General features: G+C 38.6%; 1 protein-coding gene across 2 annotated transcripts in view; it reads right to left on the bottom strand.

Moving 5' to 3' along the window:
- The window catches only part of USP24 (ubiquitin specific peptidase 24), a 125,560-nt gene that overhangs the window by 66,524 nt on the left and 35,758 nt on the right, over positions 1-23,278 (bottom strand). For both annotated transcript variants that reach the window (XM_080922047.1, XM_080922048.1), the window contains exons 6-22: positions 21,838-21,873; positions 21,011-21,076; positions 18,177-18,242; positions 15,840-15,914; positions 15,163-15,321; positions 14,068-14,182; positions 13,793-13,896; positions 11,650-11,757; positions 11,422-11,517; positions 11,169-11,330; positions 10,940-10,987; positions 5,540-5,647; positions 4,891-5,040; positions 3,611-3,742; positions 2,742-2,853; positions 1,221-1,297; positions 146-286 (exon numbers count right to left, since the gene is read on the bottom strand). In XM_080922047.1, coding sequence (XP_080778173.1) covers positions 146-286; positions 1,221-1,297; positions 2,742-2,853; positions 3,611-3,742; positions 4,891-5,040; positions 5,540-5,647; positions 10,940-10,987; positions 11,169-11,330; positions 11,422-11,517; positions 11,650-11,757; positions 13,793-13,896; positions 14,068-14,182; positions 15,163-15,321; positions 15,840-15,914; positions 18,177-18,242; positions 21,011-21,076; positions 21,838-21,873 — 1,755 coding nt within the window. The remainder of the gene's footprint in view (positions 1-145; positions 287-1,220; positions 1,298-2,741; positions 2,854-3,610; positions 3,743-4,890; positions 5,041-5,539; positions 5,648-10,939; positions 10,988-11,168; positions 11,331-11,421; positions 11,518-11,649; positions 11,758-13,792; positions 13,897-14,067; positions 14,183-15,162; positions 15,322-15,839; positions 15,915-18,176; positions 18,243-21,010; positions 21,077-21,837; positions 21,874-23,278) is intronic.

Raw genomic sequence — 23,278 nt, 5'->3', positions numbered from 1 at the left:
TTAGACTTTGGCATTTAATTGTAACCACTAGCCAAGACAAAATATCAAAATAAATCAAATTGGGATACAACAAGGATCACCATTAACAAAATACATAATTTAAAAAATGTTTACATCTGAGTAACTTTTTTCCTTGGACACTCACCTTCTTTAACCTAGGGTTTAGATTAATGTAACTGTAGTTTATGATTAATTGAATAGCTTCATTAGCAATTTCTTCATCAGGTGATTCCATGGCTATTTTCCAAATGAAATCCATTCCTACCAACTCCAACTTTTCTACATACTGTGCAAAATTAAAATGTAGATAATTAAACTTAATAGTACACTAGTATTACAAAATCACAGGTCATTATTTTCTGCTACATTATTGAGCCTGAACCTCTGTTTAACAAGAAGACCATTATGCCAACACCCTACTATAGCTATACGGAACTCTCACACGGAAACAACCAGGGAGAATGGGCATCCGCCATGGCATTCAGAACAGGTGCAGGGGTGTTTCTCTAGACAGTCCTGACACGAGGCAGACATCTACCCAGAGAAGCTAATCAATCAGAAACTGAAAAGTAGACTTCTCTTCAAAAGAAATGATTCAAGACTGAAGTGGCTACTAATTCTGGGAGCCTGATCCAGTCCTTCCCAAAGCCTGGTTAGAAAATAGTAGGGTACAGAGCTTAGAGTGTCTTGTATATATCCTGTACTTCAGGTAGCAGGACCTAAGCACCAGGGACTTAGAAAAGATCAAATGCTTGTTTTTCTGTCTTAAGGAGATATGTGATTATAAGCACTCTGTGGGTCTCCATTTTCCTACTTCATACTCTGTTCCCACATTTCCCTGCAATCCTTGCCACTGACATCCTAGAATGCACATTTTCTCATTCACAGGTTCATGTGAATCACTGCATGAAAGCCTTCTGAACCAATGCCCCTGGAAATCTACCTGATAACCACAAATACAGAGCTGCTTCTACATAAGAGGGGTGAAGAGTGGGTTGACTTCCCAGGTGCTGAGGAGGGGAGGCAGGGCTAGTCATGCAGCCACCAGTGCCCTCAAAGGAGCCTCTGCCACTAATGCCGGAGTAGGCAAGTAAAAAGACCTTATTTAAACAAGCAGGTCTGTGCTTTCAATCCATTAGAAGACAGTTTTTTTTTTCCCTTCTGAATATCAAGCTATATCAAAGATTTCTATGTATCTAGATTGAGAATAAGATACATACCAATTGAGCTCCTTGTCTTTTCAACCGATGATCACAGAGATTCACATTTTCAAAAAAAGTCTTAAATAAGTTGAAACCTAAGAGTATATAGAATGCCAGTCAAACCCATGCACTCAGACCCAGATAATTGGGGAAAGACTAAAGTGAAGCAGAAGTGAAGGCTACAGCGCTCCTGACAGTGGTTCTTAAACAGGCATCACAGTGTAGCGTACAGTGGATGATGGTGCAGGCTGGCAGTCTCAGAACCCAGAAACTCCAGACCAGCCTGGTCAGTCCACCCAAATCCCATCTCAAAAAAAACCCAAAGACACCTTTATAAAGCACAAGCAAGCCATACATCTTTAATCATAACACTTGGGAGGCAGAGACAGACCTTCATGGGTTGTGGCTGGTTTGGATAGTGAGTTCCATACCAGACAGGGCTACATAAAGAAACCCTGTCCCAAAAATCCAGACAAATCAAAAACAATAACCCACAAACATCAGAAGAAAATTCATGTAAACCAGAATTAATCAAAATGTAAAACTTGTTTCAAGGGACATGATCAAGAAAAGGACACAACATACAAATAGAAATTTTTACATACTATGTATCTGCTAAGGAGCTAATACCCAGAGTATATAAGGAGCACTCACAACACAACAGTCTAATTAAAAAACAGTCAAAACCATAACTAGACATTTCTCCAAAGAACCTATACACATAGACAAAAAACTAGTCTGACCAGATGCTCAGTATCACTTGTTATAAGGAAAAGCAAGTCATAACTATAGGACAGAGCTCACCACCCACCAGGACACCTTTTAAAAGGTAGATAATAAAAGTCCTGACAATGAGGAAAACTGGAACCCTCATACATTGCTGGTGGGATTATGAAATGGTGCAGCTACTTTGCAAAAACAGTTTGGCAGATCCTCAAAGATTAGTTCTCATGGCAATGTGACTCTAAAATTCATAACCAAAAGAAATGAGAACACAAAAAAACCCTACTAATATGAGTGTTTATAGCTTAAAATGACTGATGAGATCCCAAACAGTATATATGATTTCACCTGTACCAAATTGGGCCAGACTATAAGGGAAAGAGCTGAGAGGCTGGGCAAGGGAAGGGTAGAAAGTGGCTGCCAATGAGTGCAGGGCTCCTCTCTGAGGTGACAATATTTATGGTTAGAAAGTAGTCAAGGTTGTACATGTGAGTGCAGGCTAAAGTCATTGGTGGTATATTTATGAAATGGAGTTTTGTGGAATTCAATAAAATAACTCAGCTAAGAGAAATAACTGAAAGGAAGCATTTTGTACCTTAATGTATCTTTACCTAATGAACCCTATTTATTAGGAATACCAAAAAGACATTTTGACAACTTAATCTATTAGGCTATGTTATTTAAAACTCAGTCAGATGCCATGCAGTTATATGTGGAAAATTATGAACTATTTAGTTGCTTCTGAGAAGTAGAATTAAAGGTAAGCATAAAATCTCTCACTCTCCAACAATCTAAAGCAATTATAAGCTTTCCTACCATTCATAGTGATTTCATATGACTCCAATTTCAGAATTTTCTCCTTGAAGAGCTGCTGCTGAACGTCACTCTCCAGATCGTGCTGCCCCTTTGTAAACCACTCAAAGCACATCTGTGGATTAAGACAGAATTGCCCTAAGACCAACCACAATCCACTGCAGACAGAAACATCTGGCTACCTGGATAGTAAAGAGATGTTTTCAGTATTTCTAACCCTCCTATGGCTGCTCAAATGACAAAGGGAACTGAAATGTCTGGAGCTCTGAAGTGCATGGGACAGGAGCTCTTTGTGCTGGTGATGAAAACATGCATTCACACTTCTCTAAACCTTCCGGCCAGGCCAGCATTCAGGTAAGCCTTTGCTGGATGCCAGGTCCACTGCTAAGCCCTGCCACAGTCCTTTCAGTATGCCTATGAAGTAGCTATTAGTATCTGTCAAACAGAGGAGACCGAGACTCAGTTAGCAAGTGCAAATGCTAAAGTAAGTGTTTCCATTTTTACTGTAATTGTTCTTGACTCATGTTTTCATTTCTAGGGATACAACATTTTTGGGAACTAAGTTTTTTTTTAGCAGTGATTTAAAGTTTAGTCTCACGGGAAAGGAAAAGACTAAATTATACCACAATTGTTCAGGGATAGTTTGTTGATTTTAATATTTCAACCAGAATTGAACAAAATGATCACATTTATGCCCATTACAGATGTCTTGTAAGACCTTTTTTTCTAGTATTTACAGTTCCTACTCCACAGTTAAGTGCTTGCATACTCAGAGTCATAGCCAACAGGACTGAGAGAACAGAGACGACATGAGACACAGAGGAGGGTTGTGTTTTAGTGCAGTGTCATGAACCCACAACCCTATGCCTTACCTCTCGATCTAACTCACAGACGTCCTGGCCAGTCACAAGGCACTCCCAGATTTCTTTGGCTCGGTTCCAACCAAGATACAGTGTAGCTTCTTGTAAGAAAAATGCCAGAAATTTCAGATGTGCCTCTAAATACTGAAAAGAGCAATAATGCAACCAGTTAAGTCATTTGAGGCACTCATCCTAAAAGAAACATTACTATAAAATTCTACAAAACAGGCTTACACAGACATTTTTCATGGAATTCATGATAAAGTAAATATGACAAATAGACTCAAAAGCCAGCAATTCAATGCAGCAGAAGCAATCTCAAATTTATTACAAAGTCACGATTTTAGATCTCAATCAAATCCAACGTCAGTAATCTTAGAGTAACCATCATACTCACAAGTGGTGACATCAAGTTTTATTTCTGGCTTTTGGTTTTTTGTTTTGTAGAGAGCAATCTTACTCTGAATTCCAGAATAGCCCAGAATGCAACTTATATAGCCATACCATGAATTCACAAAAATCCTCCTGCCTCAGTCTATGGTAGCAGTTTCAACCTGTGAATTCTGACTTATCTGGTGGATCAAAAGAACTTTTCACAAGGTCACACATATCCTGCATGTCAGATATTATGATTCATAACAGCAGCAAAATTGCAGTTATGAAGTAGTAGCAAAAATAATTCTATGGTTGGGGAGTCAACACAACATAAGGAACTGTATTAAGATTCTCAGAATTAGGAACGTTCAGAACCACTGAGTCCTGAACTACAGATGTGAGGAACCATACCCAGCTGAGATTATTTTAGAAAACATTATTAGCTATCAATTGATTTGAAAAACAAATGTATTACCTACAGAGTTAGCAATTATTCCTAAGAAATACTATTTTTCTAAATTTAATTTGAAATTATAGTAGAGGACTGGAGACAGCCCAGTATGGGTAAGAGCACGTATTGCTCTGGTAGAGGGACTAGGTTCAATTGTCAGCACCCACATGGCGGTTCACAACCATCTGTTACTCCAGTTCCAGGATATCCGATACCCTCATCTGACCTCTGTGAGCACTGGGCCCACATATGATGTACATACAAACATGTAAGCCAACCACAACTTAATAAATCTAATAAAAAAAGAGAAAAATGAAGTTATAGTTAAGATTTAAAACTGTTCCCTCATTTCAAAGATTGTTCATGGTACCCTTTTATAGTTGTACCCAACAAATATTTTATAGTTCAAATAGAAAAAAGTTAGGCAAATCCTGAAAACCCAAAACACAAACACAGTGCCTGATACCTCCCGGTAAGTATAGCGGCCATCCACCAGGGCTGAGCCAGTTAAGCCTCCAGGCCCAGCCACAGCTGCTGCAAGTCGATGACAAGCTAGTAAACTTCCTGTTACCAACTTGACAATTTCAAAATTTTTCTTCAGGTCCTGAATAATGCTCTAAATAAAAGCAACAGAAACGAGTGGCATAAGAATGTGTGGTCATTTTGTTGTGTCACACAATACAGCTTCCATTCCAGAATGAAAGAGCAAATATAGGATTTCCATGGCAATTAATAAAATCAATCTGGTACTTACTAGAGAACTAATATTGCTAACGTTGCTAAGAGAGAAGCAACACCTTGAAAAGAGTTACTGCACTCTATGAGCTTTCCTGGATCTCACCCCCAAATCCTTGACAGCAAGAAAGCTCTACCTAGCTCCTTAGACAAAGTTATCTTTTTGTAATAGAAAATATTCCTTTTTGGAATCTCTTTAAATTTTGGAACTATCATTAATGTTTTTAAAAGCTAGTCAGGAAGAAGAGTTAGGACTGTATCAAAGGAAAGAGTCCCAGTGACTAAGCCACTGACAGCCAGTGAGATACTATCAATGCAGCCTCAGCCATGCCTGCTTATTACAACAGCTAACACAAGAACCAAAGCGAGCGCATTCCTACCTTGTCTTGCTTCTGATAGGTTTGTTTTATAAATGAACGAGTGATCTCATGGAGCTGGCGTAGAGCTGGTACCACCCACACAAACTGCGGATTATTAAGTTGAGATGACTAAAGAGTTAAAAAGAAGTTACATTACTTAATTTTACAACTAAATGGCAGTTTATTAGCTATAAAAATGTCCGAGTCAATTATTTCACCATTACACATTCTAAAGTTTTCCTTTCTGTTACTTATTTATAGTTTATCTCCATGCAATCATAGTTCAGTCTTCAACTTCTTACTCTGCATGCAATTTCCTAAGCCAAGAGCTGCAAACAGGAGTGGATGTGAAACGACAGCAAATGTACAGAGGGACATCAGCAAAAACAGACAGGGAATTAGCAACTTCAGAGGACAGATTAGGTAGCGCAGGGCTGCTAAGACATGTTGGCGCAATAAAATACATTGATGGCAAAGTTCAACACTGAACTGGCGAGCAAGGAACATGGACTAAGAATATGGCTTACTTTAATTAATCATCGGATCAAAATACTGGCAACAAGTTAAGTATTAAAGAAAAATATAACCTGTTTCTATTTCTATTTAAGGTAATTTAACATAGGGAACTCTGCCTTAGTAACTGAGGAAGGGCTTGGATGCAGCTCCGAGCAGACACGGCTCAGCCTGTCTGAGCCCCTGTGCCTCACTTCTAGCACTTCCTGGACTCTATCCAACCCATTACTGTTTTCATTAATTATTGTGGATACTTTACTCAGACTATACTTACTTTCAAAGCACTTTAAATATACTATTTCTGACACTGGTTCAACACTCTGGACCTTTGTGGTGTAGACCAAAGAAATCTGATAAGCATGTAATTCTTCTTACAGAGAATTGGCCTTTAGTCAATGGCATCTTTTAAACTACAAACTTTCATAATAAAATTGCTATTAGATTAAATGCTATTAATCAACTGATTGATTAGTAATCAAAACATCAATTAAATCTATTTAAAAGGCTAATTTTTAAAGTAATTTTATAAAATAATTTTGCAAAATGGAGACCCCCGTTGAAAGGGAAGTATTGAAGTCTTAAAGAAATGCACCTACTACTATAGGTTTCTTTATGCAAACTACTTACTACCACCAAATAATATTTTCTCCTCACCTCAAATATTTAAGCCAAATAAGTTAACAAATACCATATTTCCTGGCTTTTAAGACACATTTCTACTACTCAACTTGAATTTGATATTTCTACTTCTCAACTTGATATTTCTTCAATTATGTAACACATACCAGCCACTAAACATTAAATGCAAGCTTTTCTAACTGTCCATTATCTCTGTATATACAAACTTACCTATACATAAAAGGCATTTGTTCATCTACCTGTTACCTGAGTTGAGATGTCATTTAGTTGTACCAAACAAGGATGCCCTTTAAACCTGAATTTGGGTTACTAATTTATTTAAATATTATCATAAACATGCTATGACATAGCATGACTTCCCTTATGTGACTGTCAAAGCAGTTCAGGTCATTTTTGAAGCCAGAGGCTACCATGCAGACTGTTCCCTTGTGCGAAGCTGTCTCTCTCAGCACTAGTGTCTCTCTGCCTTAAGCACTAATTCACATAGATGCTTAACCTATACTATTCAGTACTCAGAGAACAGCTGCTTTCATGAAAGATGAGCATACAAACTCCACATGTGTCAGTATGCCTCAAGGACTGCTGGGGATGCAACTCAGTGCTAGCACACTTGCCTGCATGTGCAAGCCCAGACTCAATTCTTAGAACCTCCCATACAAAGATTTCAGAGTGGTCCAAACACGACTACAGATAATAATAACCAGTTTGAAAAGGTGAAGTTTATCATTGATAAAACAAAACAAAATGGTTTCATTTAACCCCTGGTGTAAGTCTAAACAATGGCTGGTAAATGGAAAATGTACTTTTTTTTCTTGGTTTCTGGGCAGTCTCAGATACCATGGCTGGCCTTAAGCTCACTATGTAGTTAAAGATGATTTTGACTGTCTGATTCTCTTGCCTCCATCTCCTGAGTACTGGGATTGCAGACATGTGTTATCACACTTGGCTTATAGTGTGAGAATGATGCAACTCTTACTAGGTCTTCTTTATGCCAGGTGAGCATTCTACTAACTGAGCTAAAGTTCAACCCCAAAAGGTAGCTTCTGCTTTTCTTCTCTATAAATCCAGTAATTCTGCAATGTAGGCTCAATCTCTGGCATCTTCAAATCATAGCAATGAGGTATATATTGAAGACAACTACTTCTAAAGTTAGTCAGAATATTTTTGCTAAAACAAAATTGTAAAGACAATGAGAAAATCTGTGAGGCCTTTTATCTGAACTGACACCCTCCAAAAGGATTACAAAAAATAAAATATACATAAACCCTTCAGCGATAAGCAGATACATTTAAAAGTATCATTATAATTAATTAGATCAATTATAGCTGGTGGAAATTATACTTTAAATAAATAAAAAGAATAATCATGTAAGTTGAGATTTAAAAATTATTTCTGATTGTCTCTCTGAAGGTTAGTTATCAGGAAACATGTTAGCCATGGTTATCTATCTATTATGTTGTAAAGTTACAAGAAAAATTGAAAATCCCTCTGATTGCTAAAGATGGCTGCAAATAGACTGATATTTGATGACTTCACTGAATTTTGTGTGTTCTTCAAAGCAGAGTGACATTAAAGGAAGCTGCAAGGCAAACCTGTTTGCATTCTCCTTCACTTTATAAACCCACGGTACATTCACTGCTGCAGCAGGTAAACATTCTGTCCAGACACTTCTCACTAGAAAACCTAGAGGTATCTCTATGCTGTACCTTAGGAGACATAAAACCTACGTCAACTCCAATTTCTCGTATTACTACCCTCTAAGCACCTAAAGAAAGCATTCATATTCTTTTTGAGTTCTCTCCTCTTAGGGCTGAGCATCCCCACTTATCTGTATTGCTATTTCAGTTTTAGATTTTTATCTAGAAATAAAGTTTAAAAAATTATACAGGAAGAAAGTCTTTAAGCAGGATTTTCTCCTCTACTACCTGCACCTCTGTGAGACAGTCTGTCCTTCAGCAAACAGAAACAACTCACTAATATACACATCAACTGTTCAAAATCCCAAATCCTGATTTCTAAAATTGAAAGCACTTTTGAATACTAATATGTTTGAAACTTTTTTTATTTGAATTTGGGATGCTCAACCAGAAAAGTCTATGTAAACATTCTAAAATCCAAAAAGCTCCAAAAACTTCAAACACCATAGGTCCCAAGCGTCTCAGACAAGGCTTATTCAACCTGTGTATGACAGCAATATGTGTCTTCCTAGGGTGCAGGGGAAGAAGAGGAGGGAACTAAGATTAACCAGAAGCCTGCCAGGTGCTGTCAGGAGACCTACAGACAGCCTACGGAATATGAAAACACCACTACTGGAGAAACATCACTTCTGTTTGTTTAGTACTTTTGGATGAGAACATTTAAACTTTTAACTGGAGGAAGAAGTGAAGTAAGAGACAAAGGGTTGGGGGTGGACAGTGGAGGGCATAGATGACGCAAAGGGAAGAAAGAGGACCAAGGGAGCTGAGGGGACCTTGGCAGAATCTATAGAAATGAAGTCAGAGTTTCTGAACATGACAGTGGCACTTGGGAACTTGGAGTGTCAAAAGCAGCAGGAAGGGAATCAGTTGGGGGAGAAGAGGTAGCTGAGGGTAGGAGGGAATAAGAGGTGGGTGATCTTGTCTTACCCTTCGCTTAGTTTCTGTGTAGCCTGGCAGGGAGACATAATCCCCAGTCAGCCCACCTTGCTGCCTGGCAGGAAAGGGCATAGCATAGAAAAACACCTTTAGTGGCAGTAAATATTTCACTCCCCTGCCAGGGGGCTTTGATCTTCCCACTGCCCCCCTTCAGCAACGTGCACTTTGAGTATCTGTGAAGCACTTAGCAAACTGGCAAGTGCTACTGTATAATGCGAGCTGTTGTTACTCGGAGAGAGCAGCAGTGCACTAAGACTTCCTTTCTGGGAGCAGCAGGGACTAAAGGAAGAATATTGCTTTTGAATTTCATAAAATGACGGGGTAGTTTCCGTTTGTCGTATTGTTATAAAGCAACAGACGTGAATGAAGTGACTGCAGAGAGAGGCAACAAAGACACAATGATGCACCTGACTAGGACAGCTAGGGATGCCCAGCTGGGACGAGGGAAGAACAGAGGTCCAAAGGAGTCTCTCGATTTAAAAGCCATTTCCCTTGAGGGAAGGAAATGTCCCTTCAGCTTCGACCTACACATCTATCTATAAAGAAAAAAATGTCTGTTGCCTAGAAGAAAAGAACGTTTTCCTACAGGTCCCTTTTCTTTTATTGAGACTATTGAAGGATATATATTTCAGTAACTCAACAAAAATCATTCAGTCATAGGAAGAGAGACTGCTAAATAATGTGAGTCACTGAGCGGAGGGAACTGGAACTTAAATTCTGAGTAGAAAGCAAGCATTAAACATTCATCATTCCTTTTAACCCCAACATTACTTGTGCCCATTTGTGAATGTCTTTAAAATCACTAAAGCTAGATCTTATGCAGAAAATCCCACTAATCAAAGTTCAATGTCAGAAATATAAAACTCCATAATCTCATACTCCCACCTAAACTGTATAGCCAGATAAACGGAAGTGCACAAAAGCCTGGTAAACTGCTGAAGCTTGTTAGCAAGAACTGTGTTTCTATGGGTATTCACTCAGATGGAAGCCAGCAGTACCCCAGCTCCTGTAAAGAAACGCCAGTGGAAATCATGGAGAAGTTTGGCTGATGAAATACTCAGGTCCCCGTCTATTTTTACCAGAAATGTTTCCATGTTGTTTAATATGAAACTCCAAAACTAGAACTGTTCCTACATGGTTAGGACATAAGTCTAGGGCTGCCGGCTGCCTGAGCGCTGCCTGCGGCTCTCCTTAGGGCTGCTAGGAGAACAAAACCATGCACAGGAAGATGTGCAGGTGTGTGTGCAGGTGCACCAAACACCTACCCTTCCCGTACACCAGCACCACATGCACCTTCCCTGCTTTCTCCTATCCACATTTTAGGAGAAAAATGGGGACAATTTATTTATAATTCAATGTGCTTTAAAAACTGCATATACTCTACATATAATCTAAAAGGAAAATGAAGTTAAAAGTCATACAATTTCCTAAAAATTATTTTTCAACGGAACCCTAATTTTTTCTATTTAAGGGTAAACAGCTACTAAGTTCTAAATAAAGCACAGCTCATAAAAATCACATCTGTATATTCATATTAGTCTAATAAACACTAAAATATCTTAGAAGTAGGATAAAATTTATTAAAGGTAATTATAAAATTAGAATACCTTAGTTGGTTCCATATGGAAATACCTACCTTAAATCCATCTTTCTTGTTTTTTTCTAAGCCCGACCATTCTCCAGGCTGAAAATTCAGAGAGATATAAGTGACTTAGTAAAAACAAAACCTATAGCCCCAAATTTGGATTCTAAGTTTCCAAATAGGAAATTCCACTTAATTGACAGAACAGGGTGGGAATTTTCTTGGCTCTAATCACTCAAAACAGTATCATTGCCCTGACAACAAATTTAAAGCCAAAACCAACCCTTTTAATGTCTTCTATGCATTTAATGATGTAGCTCCTCTTGACCGCTTCCTTCACTGCATAGGCATCACTGAGGATTGTGAGGTGCTCCTCCAAGGCTTGCTGAATAAGGCTACTGGGCAAGGTTGGAAGGTGAGCCAGTTCCCAGAGGACATCTAATACCTGCAATAACACCGTTAGAATGAGCCATCCCATAAGCATAGAAGACCGTCTTAAGCATTTGTAGCTAAAGAAATCCATTTCATTTTCCTGCCTTTCCAGAAGTGGCCTCAAACCGAGCTTCCCGGCCTATTCGTCCAATCAGACTCAGCAACTTCTGCCTTACTCTGTCACTCTCGGTCTCCCAGCTCTGCACAAGAGAACAGAGAAGGCACAGAGAGGTGTCACGGTCAAGCTGGTGAAATTAGCAAAAACTGTACAATTAGAGCTAAAAAGCTTAAAAAGGTAAGAGAAGCAACTTAAAGGCAGCTGTAAACTTTACCTTCTGAATGAGGATGAACAAATGGTTAAGCTGATCTGCATTGAACTTCACAGCCGCCGCAGCAATGATTGTGTGAATGTTCTCAATTACTGTGGATGACTGTCCTGACTAGAAAAAAGACACCAGGAGAAAGTTAAGTCCTGGGACTTGGTAAAACCTAAATCCTCTTCCTGATAACTTACACCGTGACTGTAGTCTAATTAGCACTCACTTCCACGACAACATTGGCAGGGTTACAGGAAGCAACTATCACTGATGGCCACCTGACTACATTTCCACTCTCATAAGCACTACGTCTTTTATGTGTAAAAATGCAAAAGAATCAAGATCTCAGTCTGTTATTTATTTAGGAAGAAAATAAAGTACTTTCAACAAAAAGACCAAACTGATTATTCAAACTTATAAAATTATAAGGCAAATATAAATTTAGTGTTTTTACAGATTTGTGATCAGAGCTTTGGTTGAGAGCATTATTGGCCCCATTTTAAATGTTGCTTATAAAATCTTTATGACTTCAACTAGTACTTATTGACCCAATGAGCAGTAAGTCTGCATCAAAGCTGGGGACCCTACTTCAAGTGAATGACTGACACTTATTTTATAACCTCAGTCATGACACAGGATAGAAACTTGGAAAGCAGGAAAAGATTTGTAGATTCAGTTCATTTTCTCCACAACCACTATGTATATGTAGTTGTTCATTAAATGTAGAAAGCACCCCTCCCCATTGTGTGTCTCTCTGTCTATCTCTCTCTCTCTCCTAATACTCACCTCATGTAAGTTCAGCATGTATACTGAGAACACATATACATGAGGGTATTCACCAAGGCCAGATAAGGGAAGTCTAGGAATCTAAGAGTGCTTTTCTGTAATCCTGCCCAACTGTAACCCTCTCTGTACTGCTAGAAGGGAATCAGCTAATTGTATTCCCACAGTACCCTGTCAGCTCCTTCCTGTGTACTGGGAGAGAAACAAGTGTTTGGGGCTCAGGCTCAGAGAATAAACAGAGGGCTGGCGAGGCAGCAGGGGTGCTGGATCACTAGTGGCACTCCTCACTTTCACTGTCACCTCCCAAAGTAGATTCCTCCCAGCCATCTTCCATCTTAGCAACGCTTTCTTTTTATTATTTGTGTTTGGGTATTTTATCTGTACACACGACCATGTACCTCATGTGGACATGCTCTGTAAACACTTCCCCAGCATCAAGTCCATGTGTCTAAAATGCCCACCACAGTTTGTTTCCAACCAGAGTCTGACTGCTACAGAATTAAGGAGAGTTAAGTAGAGCACCAGCTTTCACTCTGACTTAAAGCTTGGAGCTTGGAATTTTGCTAAGATGTACAAAGGAGGGTGAGGTGCGCAAATATTTAAGTGCTGCACTGCTTAGTCTGAATTAGTATTCATAGTTAGCAACACACTGATGGAGTGAAGGAAACTGACTAATGAAAAGCTTTTGAGGTGAGAAAAGGGCAAAAGATTAAGGCTTGAGGATGGGAAAGCAAAGTAGAAAAGAGGCTCGGCATGATGAACACCCATAAATGCAACACTCAAAAAACTAAGGCAGAAAATCCCAAGTTTGAACTCGTCAGGAGAAAAAGACCGAGACAGAGGCAACACAAACAGAAAAGGAAAACCATGCTGTAGTCTGTCATACTGATGAGTTCTGAGAAGCCAAAATCTAAACACCTGCTGTTACTATCAACCTCATTTATTAGACCAAATAAGAAGAATTATTATGAAAATTAACGATACAGAGAAAAGCAACAGGATTGATAAACAGAAGATGTATACCTACTCTTATTACTGCACTAGCTACGTTTTCAGGGAGACTTTTGGCCTTTTTTAACAGAAAAAAGTGAGACTAAAGTCTGAAATGTCTTAAGTATGACATTCCTTTAAAAAAAAAATTTTTTTTTTTTCTGAAACTGAGAACGGAACCCAGGGCCTTGTATTTACTAGGCAAGTGCCATACTACTAAGCTACAACCCTTTATATATGCAATCTTAATAAACCATAAAACAGACTAGCTATAGCTCACTTAGTCAGAGGAGGTCCCCCTGCTTTGACTGACTCCTCGCCACCCTACCCCCTTTCTTATAGTCCAAATATATCAGAAAAGGGCAAATAATTCTGCTCAACTTACTTGTATCTTCCAAATTTTAGTGAGTTCATCCAGCGACAATTTACTGCCCAAGAGTTCAATGATTCCCTTTATACGATCACAGTATTGTGCTTGGTCTATGTTGCCTAATAGAGGAAACATCAGAGAGGGAACCAGATGCAGTCAGTAACAGCTCTATTAATGCAAAGCAATGATAACTTCCTAAGATTACCTAAAGACTAATAAAAATAAACCAGATGTTTTGTATCTTTTAAAATTACATGTCTAGTAATTTTTATTCTTTGAAAGCAACTTACCTTCCAGTGCAATCGACAGAACTGAGTTTTCAACTAGCCAATCTAGTAACCTGTCTGTGTCTATAGCATTCTTCACAGACTTGGACAGAGTACTGTCTTCTATTAGTTTTGTTACCTAAAATGACAGCATTAGCGTGAGTGAACCAAACGTGCATAATCAAATCTTCTCTTGTATACATATAGACATTCTATAGACTTACCAAAGTCTAATAATTAATCAAAATATTTCAAAACTAGCTAATTTCTTAAAGGTTAACAATTATGATGTCTCCTTAAAAAGAAAACGGAATCATTCTTAGAGCTCTACTTAATCCTTAGGCTACCTGTGACTGGTTAAATGACAAGGACCCAACCCAAACAGCAACCATGACTTGTCCTCCACATTTTATAACTGGAAGAGGAGCCAGAAGCAGACAGCCATCTCTGGTGATGGGAACTTCAGGTTAAACTGTACACTATCCATGGCCACAGGACTGATGGAAGACATAGAGTCCTGGCACGGGCTTGCTCAATCTGTACTTGTTTACACTTGCCTTTGCTTGTGTTCATGGTCTGATTATTCAACCCTTCATATATGTGAAATATCTTAGTCCCTTTCAATAAATTCTTTTGACTTAAAATGATCTAGGATGAGCTGATTTGACTTAGAGCCAAAACTCTGAAAACTAAACGAAAAATAACTGGAATCATGACTGAATTAGGTTATGAGCTTAACCTGCCATCCACTGAACCCAACCACATAGTTTGAGCAGTTCTGAAATGAGCTTGAGGTAGCTGAAAAGTACTTTTAGCGTTTGCTTAGACTTGCACTAGTACTGTAGTAACTTCACTCTGTCTAACAGTAGCTAGAAGATAAAGTTATATGTGAAATAAATAGAATTGTACCTTAGTAAATAGCTAAGGATGATACTGTAGGAAATTTCACAAAAACATTTCCAGAGAGAAAATCTTGAAAATAATACAAATCTGACAGTCACTTGCAGACAATTCACACACAGTACCACTGTTTGTTTCCTCTGTCTTACAGAGTAAAGAGAATTTATTTTCTCCCAACATCTTTATCTTAATAACCACACGAGTAAAGTACAAACTTACTTCTTTGAGGGAATTCATCTTAGCACTAAAATGTGGTGACTTCAGCATACGTAGCAGGATGTCAAGGCGAAGGTCATCCACAATCGTCACAAGATCCGGTTGGAAGCGCATGCAAAGTAACTTAATGGCAGACAAGAGCTCCGGGATGCTAACCAACCTCTTTCATTTAATAAAAACAGAAAAACAAAGAAACGAACAAACAAAAACTGTAAAAACATCCTGATAGTAATTCTTATCACATACATAACATAGCGAACAGAGGCCAGGAGACAACTCATATTTTAAATGGTAATTAACTCACCTAAACAAAAGCTATCTTGGGAGGGGCAAAGAGAAGAAAAAAGATCATTGTAGAAAGGATTCGAGGTAGGAAAATCTTTCAGTGTTAAACTGCTCTAAAGAACTCCGATACGCTAAAAAATACAGTATTATTCTAATCTAGCCTAATTGTAACACCATCCAAATTGTGTTAGGAAGACCTAAATTAGGTTTCATTCCTGAGAATTCCGTATTTGTTCTATTTACTGAGAACACTATCCTCAGTTGTTCTGAAAGTAGCTTTTTGGGTGAAGGGGCATAAAATTAATTTTAAAGCAATAGGATGGGAACTTGCCAAGACCTGGCTTGCTATCATGGACTAAGCAGTGTTAGGTTCTACTTGTCTAGGGAATAATTACCTTGTCTTTGAGGTCTTTCTCCTCTACACTCCGTACATCCTGGATTGTGGTAAGAATGACAGGGTCTAGCATAGGCTGTAGACATAAAAGAGTAGTTATAAATCTCCTGAATCTATGCTACAACAGCTATCCCTCACCTACCATTCACAAAGGAGAGGGCACAGTGAAAGGTATGAATTCTATGTGGCAGTGTCACCACTAACTAGCTGACCATCCCAAGTGCCCTTAACAGATTCTCTGCCTCCATTTTTTCAATGTAACATGAGCAAAGTTCCTCTCACTACACTGTATAAGAGTCATTTGAAGAACAACTCAAGATACACGAACTTCCCTCCTAAAATAGCTATCTTGTTTGAGACAGGGTCTCACTATGTAGACTTGGCTGGTCTGAAACTAGTCTGGTCTCTAACTTAGAAATCTGCCTGACTCCCAGGCCTGACATAAGTACTTTTATAATAAAATATTTTATATTTGACTTTAAAAAATGGATACAAGGAAGCAAAGACTATGCAAAACATGCTGCAAACAAACTACTTTTATTATGAATGAAATACAACACGCTGCTCCAGAATGAGAACACAATCACACATTTAACTCTAGATAGTTATGTGAGAAACCGTAAAATAGTAGTTAGAGGTAAACTGACCCTTTCCAGTGAAATAAACAATTAAAAACAATACAGGAGGGGCTGTGCTGTGATTACAAAGGGTCAGGGCTCTGGTCAGCAGTGCCAGGCCACGTTGGGAGACAGATGCTGTTACAACAGCAGCGCACGCTTCTGACCACACCACGCAATGGGACAACGATGGCAGCTAACGTGGCCATGATGTGTGCACATGACTGAACTGGGGTCAAGGTAGGGCAGTACGACACAGACGACAGCAGCTGTGCCCTACACTCTTCCAGCCCTCACTCTGTGTGCCCTGCAGAACTCAACTGATTAGCATTTAGAGTATTTATGCTAAATTTCTTACATGGAATACATACATTTAAAAGCCAGCCCTGAGCTTGATTCATTAAGCTAACTGAATTACTAATTATAATCTTTTTAAAAACTCACATTATGAGTCCGGGATGCAGCTCAGTTGGTAGAATGTTGAGCAAGAAAGCATGAAGTCCTAGTTTGAGCCCAGCACTGAATAAACCTGATCTGGTGGTATACACCTGTAATGGTACCACTCAGGAGGTGGAGGAGGAGCCAAAGTTCAAGGTTGTCCTTGGTTACATTGTAAGTTTGAGTTTAGTCTGGATTACATAAGACCCCATCTCAAAAATCAAAACATAATAAAAACCCTTATACTGATATACTCATTAAACTGACATCATTAGATGTTTCTAAAGAACTTAACACACAGAATTAAGAAAATATCTAAGTTCTACCCTTTTTCCTTAAAAATTTTTACATATTACTTTGTTGTCCAAAGAAAGCACTTAACATTGAGAAACAGCAGAAATCCCTCACACATACTTTAAAAAAAGTATCACTCCAGTTAATCTGTTTCCAGCAAAATAATATATTAGCAAAAATCAGCACATACAGAAAAGTAAGGTCCCCAGGGGCATTGTGCTTGTTGCAATTTCAGTATCTATTGGAACTTTCACAGAATTACTTATAAAATTTAAATGGAGGTATTCTGATAGGACATTTTGTTTAATAACTTACTAACCAAAACAGAGCAACAAGAAAGTATAAGGCCTTCAGCACTAAAACCTGACTACTAGGAACTAGGAAGATGCTTCAGTGAGTAGAGGACTTGAGCAGACCCTGAGTGCAGGACTCCCTCTCCCTTTTGAAAGTGGCAGTGTGTGCCTTCAACCCCAATATCAGGAGACAGAGGACCCTGGCGCTCCCTGGCCTGCAGAGGCATGCACACAAGCAAACTGGAACACTCTCAGCTTTACTACTTTCTGACTTGATGAATTACTATTGTGCAAAGAAAGGAAGTCAGACATGATATGCTGCCGCACTGTTACCCTGAAGGGAGAGAGACTAGGCAATAAGCATGCCTGGCTGATGGTCAAAGCTGATCTAAGAGAACCCACACAGAAACAGACCCTGAAACAACCCTGTGAAGAAGTCAGGGATACATGCCCCTTCTTTGTAGAAAAGATAATGACTAAGAAATTATATTTGCTAAAAACCCATCTTTTAAAAAAACAACAATATTACAGGTCTCTACTCTTAGGAAAGTACTTTCTGACAGCATTTTCAGTATAAGAACTGCTATCTTGAAAAACAGAAGCTACTCTGTATTAAGCATTATTCTGAACAACCTAATAACAAAAAAGCTACTATTTGTCACATCCCAGGCAATGACACAAATGACTTCATCCTACCTGCACCACAGAGGAGTTGAGGTACTCTGCACACACCCCTAAGGGCTGCACCAAAGCTGAGACGGCCTGGGGGGAGACAGTGAAGGTGAGAGACATGTGAGGTGGCTTTGTGCCATTACATTAAGCAAATCCCTTCCCACATATCTGAGAAAGATGTAAATGCTGACTGGATCAAGTTGTGAAGTAATAATTAGACAAACTAAATTTCTAGACAGAAAGACAACCCACTTAAAACATTACAGACATTTAAAATAATAATGTCAACAGAACTTCCCTGAAAGACTGAATGGAATGATTCTGAAGTTTATAATGATGGATATTGAAACAGTTTCTTTTAAAAAGAATATATGAAGAGGAAGTAAAATACCCTCTAGTCAAAAATAAAGTTAAGGCTTATCTGAAGAAAAAAATTACTAAAATACAGAAAAGAAAGCCCAAATAAGTAACAGAGAATTTGTGTTACAGAGTGGGAAACAGCAATTATAAAAAAATGTCAATTCTCTGTTCACCGACCTACATATTTAATGCTATTCTAAACATAGCCTCAATGGCTTTTTTTTTTTTTTCTGGACATGTTGGTTCTATGCAGAAGAGTGAAAGATATCAAATAAAGCCAGAGGATTTTAGACAACAGTGACAATGCCAATCAGCATAGCTAGTAATTAAAGATGCCCACATTAGCCCAGAGTCAAAGACTGCCACAGGTGTCCAAGAACAAATCACATACTCAGGACTCTGAGATAAGACAAAACTAGTAAACATTAATGACAATGGAAACAAAAATTATTCAAAGAGGATCTTGTATTAACAGGTTATTTATTTGAAAGAGAAGTATAGGATCCCTGTTATAATACAATATAAGTAAATTGAATAAATCAAGAGCCAATTCTAAAAAATTATAAAAGCATAAAAAGAAAGAAATTGTAACCTTGATGTGGGAGAATATTCCCTAAGCAAGTCTGAAAAATGTTAAGCTATTGCGGAAATTGTATAATTTCTGATAGCATTAACACAAACAGGCCTGGCAAGGTGGCTTAGCAGTAAAGGTCGCTGCTGCCAAACCTGACACTCTGAGCTCACATCAAGACCCACAGAGTGGGAGGAGAAAACCATTACTAAGCTATTTTCTGACCTCCTTGCAAGTGCCACACCCTCATAATCAGATACAGGGACACTCACACAAAAATAGGTTTAGAATTAAAAGAATTCCTAAAAATTAATATTGACTTGAAATTAATGATTTACTACTTGAAATATAAAAAGTCAATTTACATGAAATGCCAATAGACAGTAATTACTTGGAGAAATGCTCTAGTTCCCAAAATAGCACAGCACTCCAATTTAATTAAGAAAACACCATCTTTGTCAATTATATTAGAAAAGCACAGATTAAAAGATACTTAGCATTATGGGTCAAACTATAAAATGGGTTTGTAGAGCCCAGATGGGCAGTATAGCTTTTTGGAAGGAGATTTAGCAGTCACCTGTAATTTAAAAACGTATAGTCTTTGATTCAGAAGTCTTACTTTACAAACACATCTACATGAAGACACATATATAGGGAACATTTTTTCTGTAGGAGTAAAAACTAAGAAACAATCCAACGACATTAACAAGCATGGCATGTGCATCAAGGTGCGTACAGCCTTTGCACAAGCAAGCTGGAGTCACTCAGAACATTAATGGCTCTAACTGGGAAGATGCCCATGATATGGTGAGTGAGAGAGTACTAGGTGTACAGCGCGACAGAGGCAGGTCTTAGAGAAATGGACAGGTGGGAGAAGAGACAGAGGAGAGGGAGGGGAGCAGGGGGTAGGCGCACGCACAGGGAAAACCAGTTTCATTCTTTAGTGCTTGTGTCTCTTAACTGGTAAGAATGTGATTATTTTTCCCAATATTTTTCAAGCTAAAATATATGACATCAACAATTTTATCATATGGCCTAAATTTATTCTGGGACACAGCTACCTTCTTAATTGGACAGAAATCAGACACTTCTCATGAAACTTTAATTATACTTGTTATAAAAACGAGAACTGAGGTCACTCTCTCCTCAGTGCATCCTCCCTAGATCACTGTTGCCCAGAAGAGTGATTCTGGAAAATGGCTTGACCTAAGGTATGATTTAAGGGTTTTTAATTCCACAACTTAACACCAAATAGAGAATGAGCCTTCCATACACTGCACCATTCTCCAGTGCTCAACCACATAGGGCAGAAATGGGGGCGTGGGGGGGGGGCTCTGTTGTTTAAACACTAGGAAGTTATTGAATGTTTTTACGTTCTTGAGAAATAAAGTTAATTTCTAACATTTCTCAATAACTAAACAGCCAGTTCTTAAGAAACAAATAAACTAGACAAAACTGTCTCTGAAGAGATTTTTCCCTTTTCTTTTTCAAATCACTATTATCTTTCATGTCAATAAGCCATTTCCAACATACTTAATATAAAAGACAATCCAACAGCCTAAGTGACTCTCAAGGCAGGGAGACAAATCTTTCCAGCTTGTGGCAGCACAAAAACCAGGTCATTCTATTCCTACTCCATCAGTGAGTCTTCTGCCTTCTTCTAAAGGGCAACCAGGGAGTTGATTAGTTGTTGTCCCACAGGACAGAACTGCATCGATCCAGTTATGGCAAGTATCCCACTCCAGGGCTGTTACTACAATGTACACCACACTGGGCTTTTTACTTGGGTTCTGGGATCAAACTCAGGTTCTTATGCTTGCACAACAAACACTCTAATAATGAAGCTTTCCCCAGACATTTTAACTTTAACATTTATCAACCCAAATAAAGTGTACTGCACACCAAGCACAGCGAATGATTGACTCACCCCAAGTTCTATATCTTCTGAATGGAGTTTGGCTTGGATTGCTGCAAATCCACCTAATTCTCCAAACTGAAAAAGAAAGCAAGCATGAATTATTTTTTAAATGTTCCACAGTAATAATTTGAGCAAAGATTTAAAACTACCATTTGCTCTTTGCCACTGTGGTCTGTAAGATTGATCTTTGAAGACCAGAAATGCAATTCTAATGTGAACTACAAGATGTGCTAAGGTGAACTATAAAAGATGAGCTGACCCAGAAGCTGATGTTCAGCTCTATATATCACATACACAGGAAGGAGCCATACAACTCCTCCTCAGTGAAACATTCTTATTTGGGGTAGCTTGAACAAAACTATTATCCATAAGCTCATGCATTTGAACATTTGGTCTCCAGTTGGTGGCACTGTCTGGAGAGGGATGGAACTTTAGGAGGGGCAGCCCTGCCAGAAGGTATATCTGTGGAGGCAGGTTTTGAGGTTTACAGCCTCATCTCACTTCCTGTGCTTGCTCTCTGGTTCCTCTGTGTGTGTGTGTGTGTGTGTGTGTGTGTGTGTGTGTGTGTGTGTGTGTGTGAGATGTAATCAGTCAGCTGCCTGCTCCTGCCTCCTTCTGCCATATCTTCCCCACCCTTATTTACTCTGCCCCTAAATCTGTGGACCAAAAATAACTTTGCTTACACTGCTTTTGGGCAAGGTATTTATTTCATCACAACAGAAAAATAACTAATAAATCTTTTCCATAGGTATCATTTGTTTAAAATACCCAACTATCAGAAATGACACTATAAACTAAAAGTGGCATATCAAAACCAAATTAATAAAAGTGTATACCTTATTTACCAAGTCTACCACCCATCCATGAGGCTCCTGTGAGAAAAATAAATCCAAAAATTAATATGGGAAGAGAAAAGCTTCTGAATTTTTAACCTTTGCATTTTTTATTTCCTAAATGGGAAATCTGAAGGAAAAGCATTAAAAACATACTTTGGAAGTCTTTCCTTAATGTTTCTTAATGTAAGCCTTTGACATTACTGTATACAATTTTAAAATAATTTTTATGTATTTATATATGAGTGTTCCGTATCTATCTACCTACCTACCTACCTACCTATCTATCTATCTATCTATCTATCTATCTATCTATCTATCTATCTATCTATCTATCTATCGTGCATGCCAGACACCATGTGGTTGCTGGAAATTGAACTCAGGATTTCTGGAAGAGCAGTCAGTGTTCTTAACCACTGAGCCATCTCTCTAGCCTCTACAGTATACATTTTTTAAAAAGATTTATTTTATGTATATGAGTACATTGTTGCTGTCAGACACCAGAGGAGGGCATTGGACCCCATTATAGATGGTTGTGAACCACCATGTGGTTGCTGGGAATTGAACCCAGGACCACTGGAAGAACAGTCAGAGCACTTAACCACTGAGCCATCTCTTCAGCCCCTACAGTATACAATTTTTGAAGCATGTGTGTTAAGTTTAGATTTTCAAAGTCTTTGACATTATAACTTTTGAAGCATGCAAATCCAGAACTTTGTGGGATTGCCACATTAGGAGCATTCATGCATTTGGGGCTGCTGGGATTTGTAAATCCTCTAAAAACAGTTGTATTTTATTTATTGTGCTTTTCCAAAAGGTAGGACAAGACAGGACAGGTGGTGTGTAGAATGGAATGGTTTAAGAACACAGAGTAAACACTGGAGGCATGACAGAGTTTTAAATCAAAGACTCTGGTTATGGTTTGAATACAGAACTAAGAAAACAGTCAATTTTGCCAATTCTGGTTTAACTTGAGCACTGGGACAGTCAGTGATGCTATCTACTCAGAGGAAAAGAGGCTGTATGGCAACCAAGAAGAGATGGTTGTCCTCTTAACTCAGACGTGCTCAGAGAAGAGTCTGAACCGCAGACATAAAGTTCTCAACCTTAAGGTGACGTTCTATCGATGAGAAAAGAGGGCATTCCTTAGAAAAGTATAGTACAAAGAAAGGAAGGCCTGGACCAAATTGGGGTAGCAGAAAAGGACCTAATAACATGGTAGGTAATCCCTGAAATCCCAGCAGTTAGGAAGCTGAGGCTAGAAGATCAGGATATCAGGACAGCCTGGGCTATATGAGACCCTGCCTCAAAAACAAAACAAACAGAATGCACATGTGAGTGCGTGCATGCGTGCCTGTTAGTAAAGTGAAAGATTTACATGTTAAATAGAAAACTAAATAAAATACAAAAGAAAGGAAAGTAAACTATAAATATGGGGAGAATA

The sequence above is a fragment of the Micromys minutus genome, assembly GCF_963924665.1.
Source record: "Micromys minutus genome assembly, chromosome: 9".
In the NCBI taxonomy this organism is placed as follows: domain Eukaryota; kingdom Metazoa; phylum Chordata; class Mammalia; order Rodentia; family Muridae; genus Micromys; species Micromys minutus.
The sequence above is the reverse complement of the archived record's forward strand: the minus strand, read 5'-3'. Positions and strand labels throughout refer to the sequence as shown.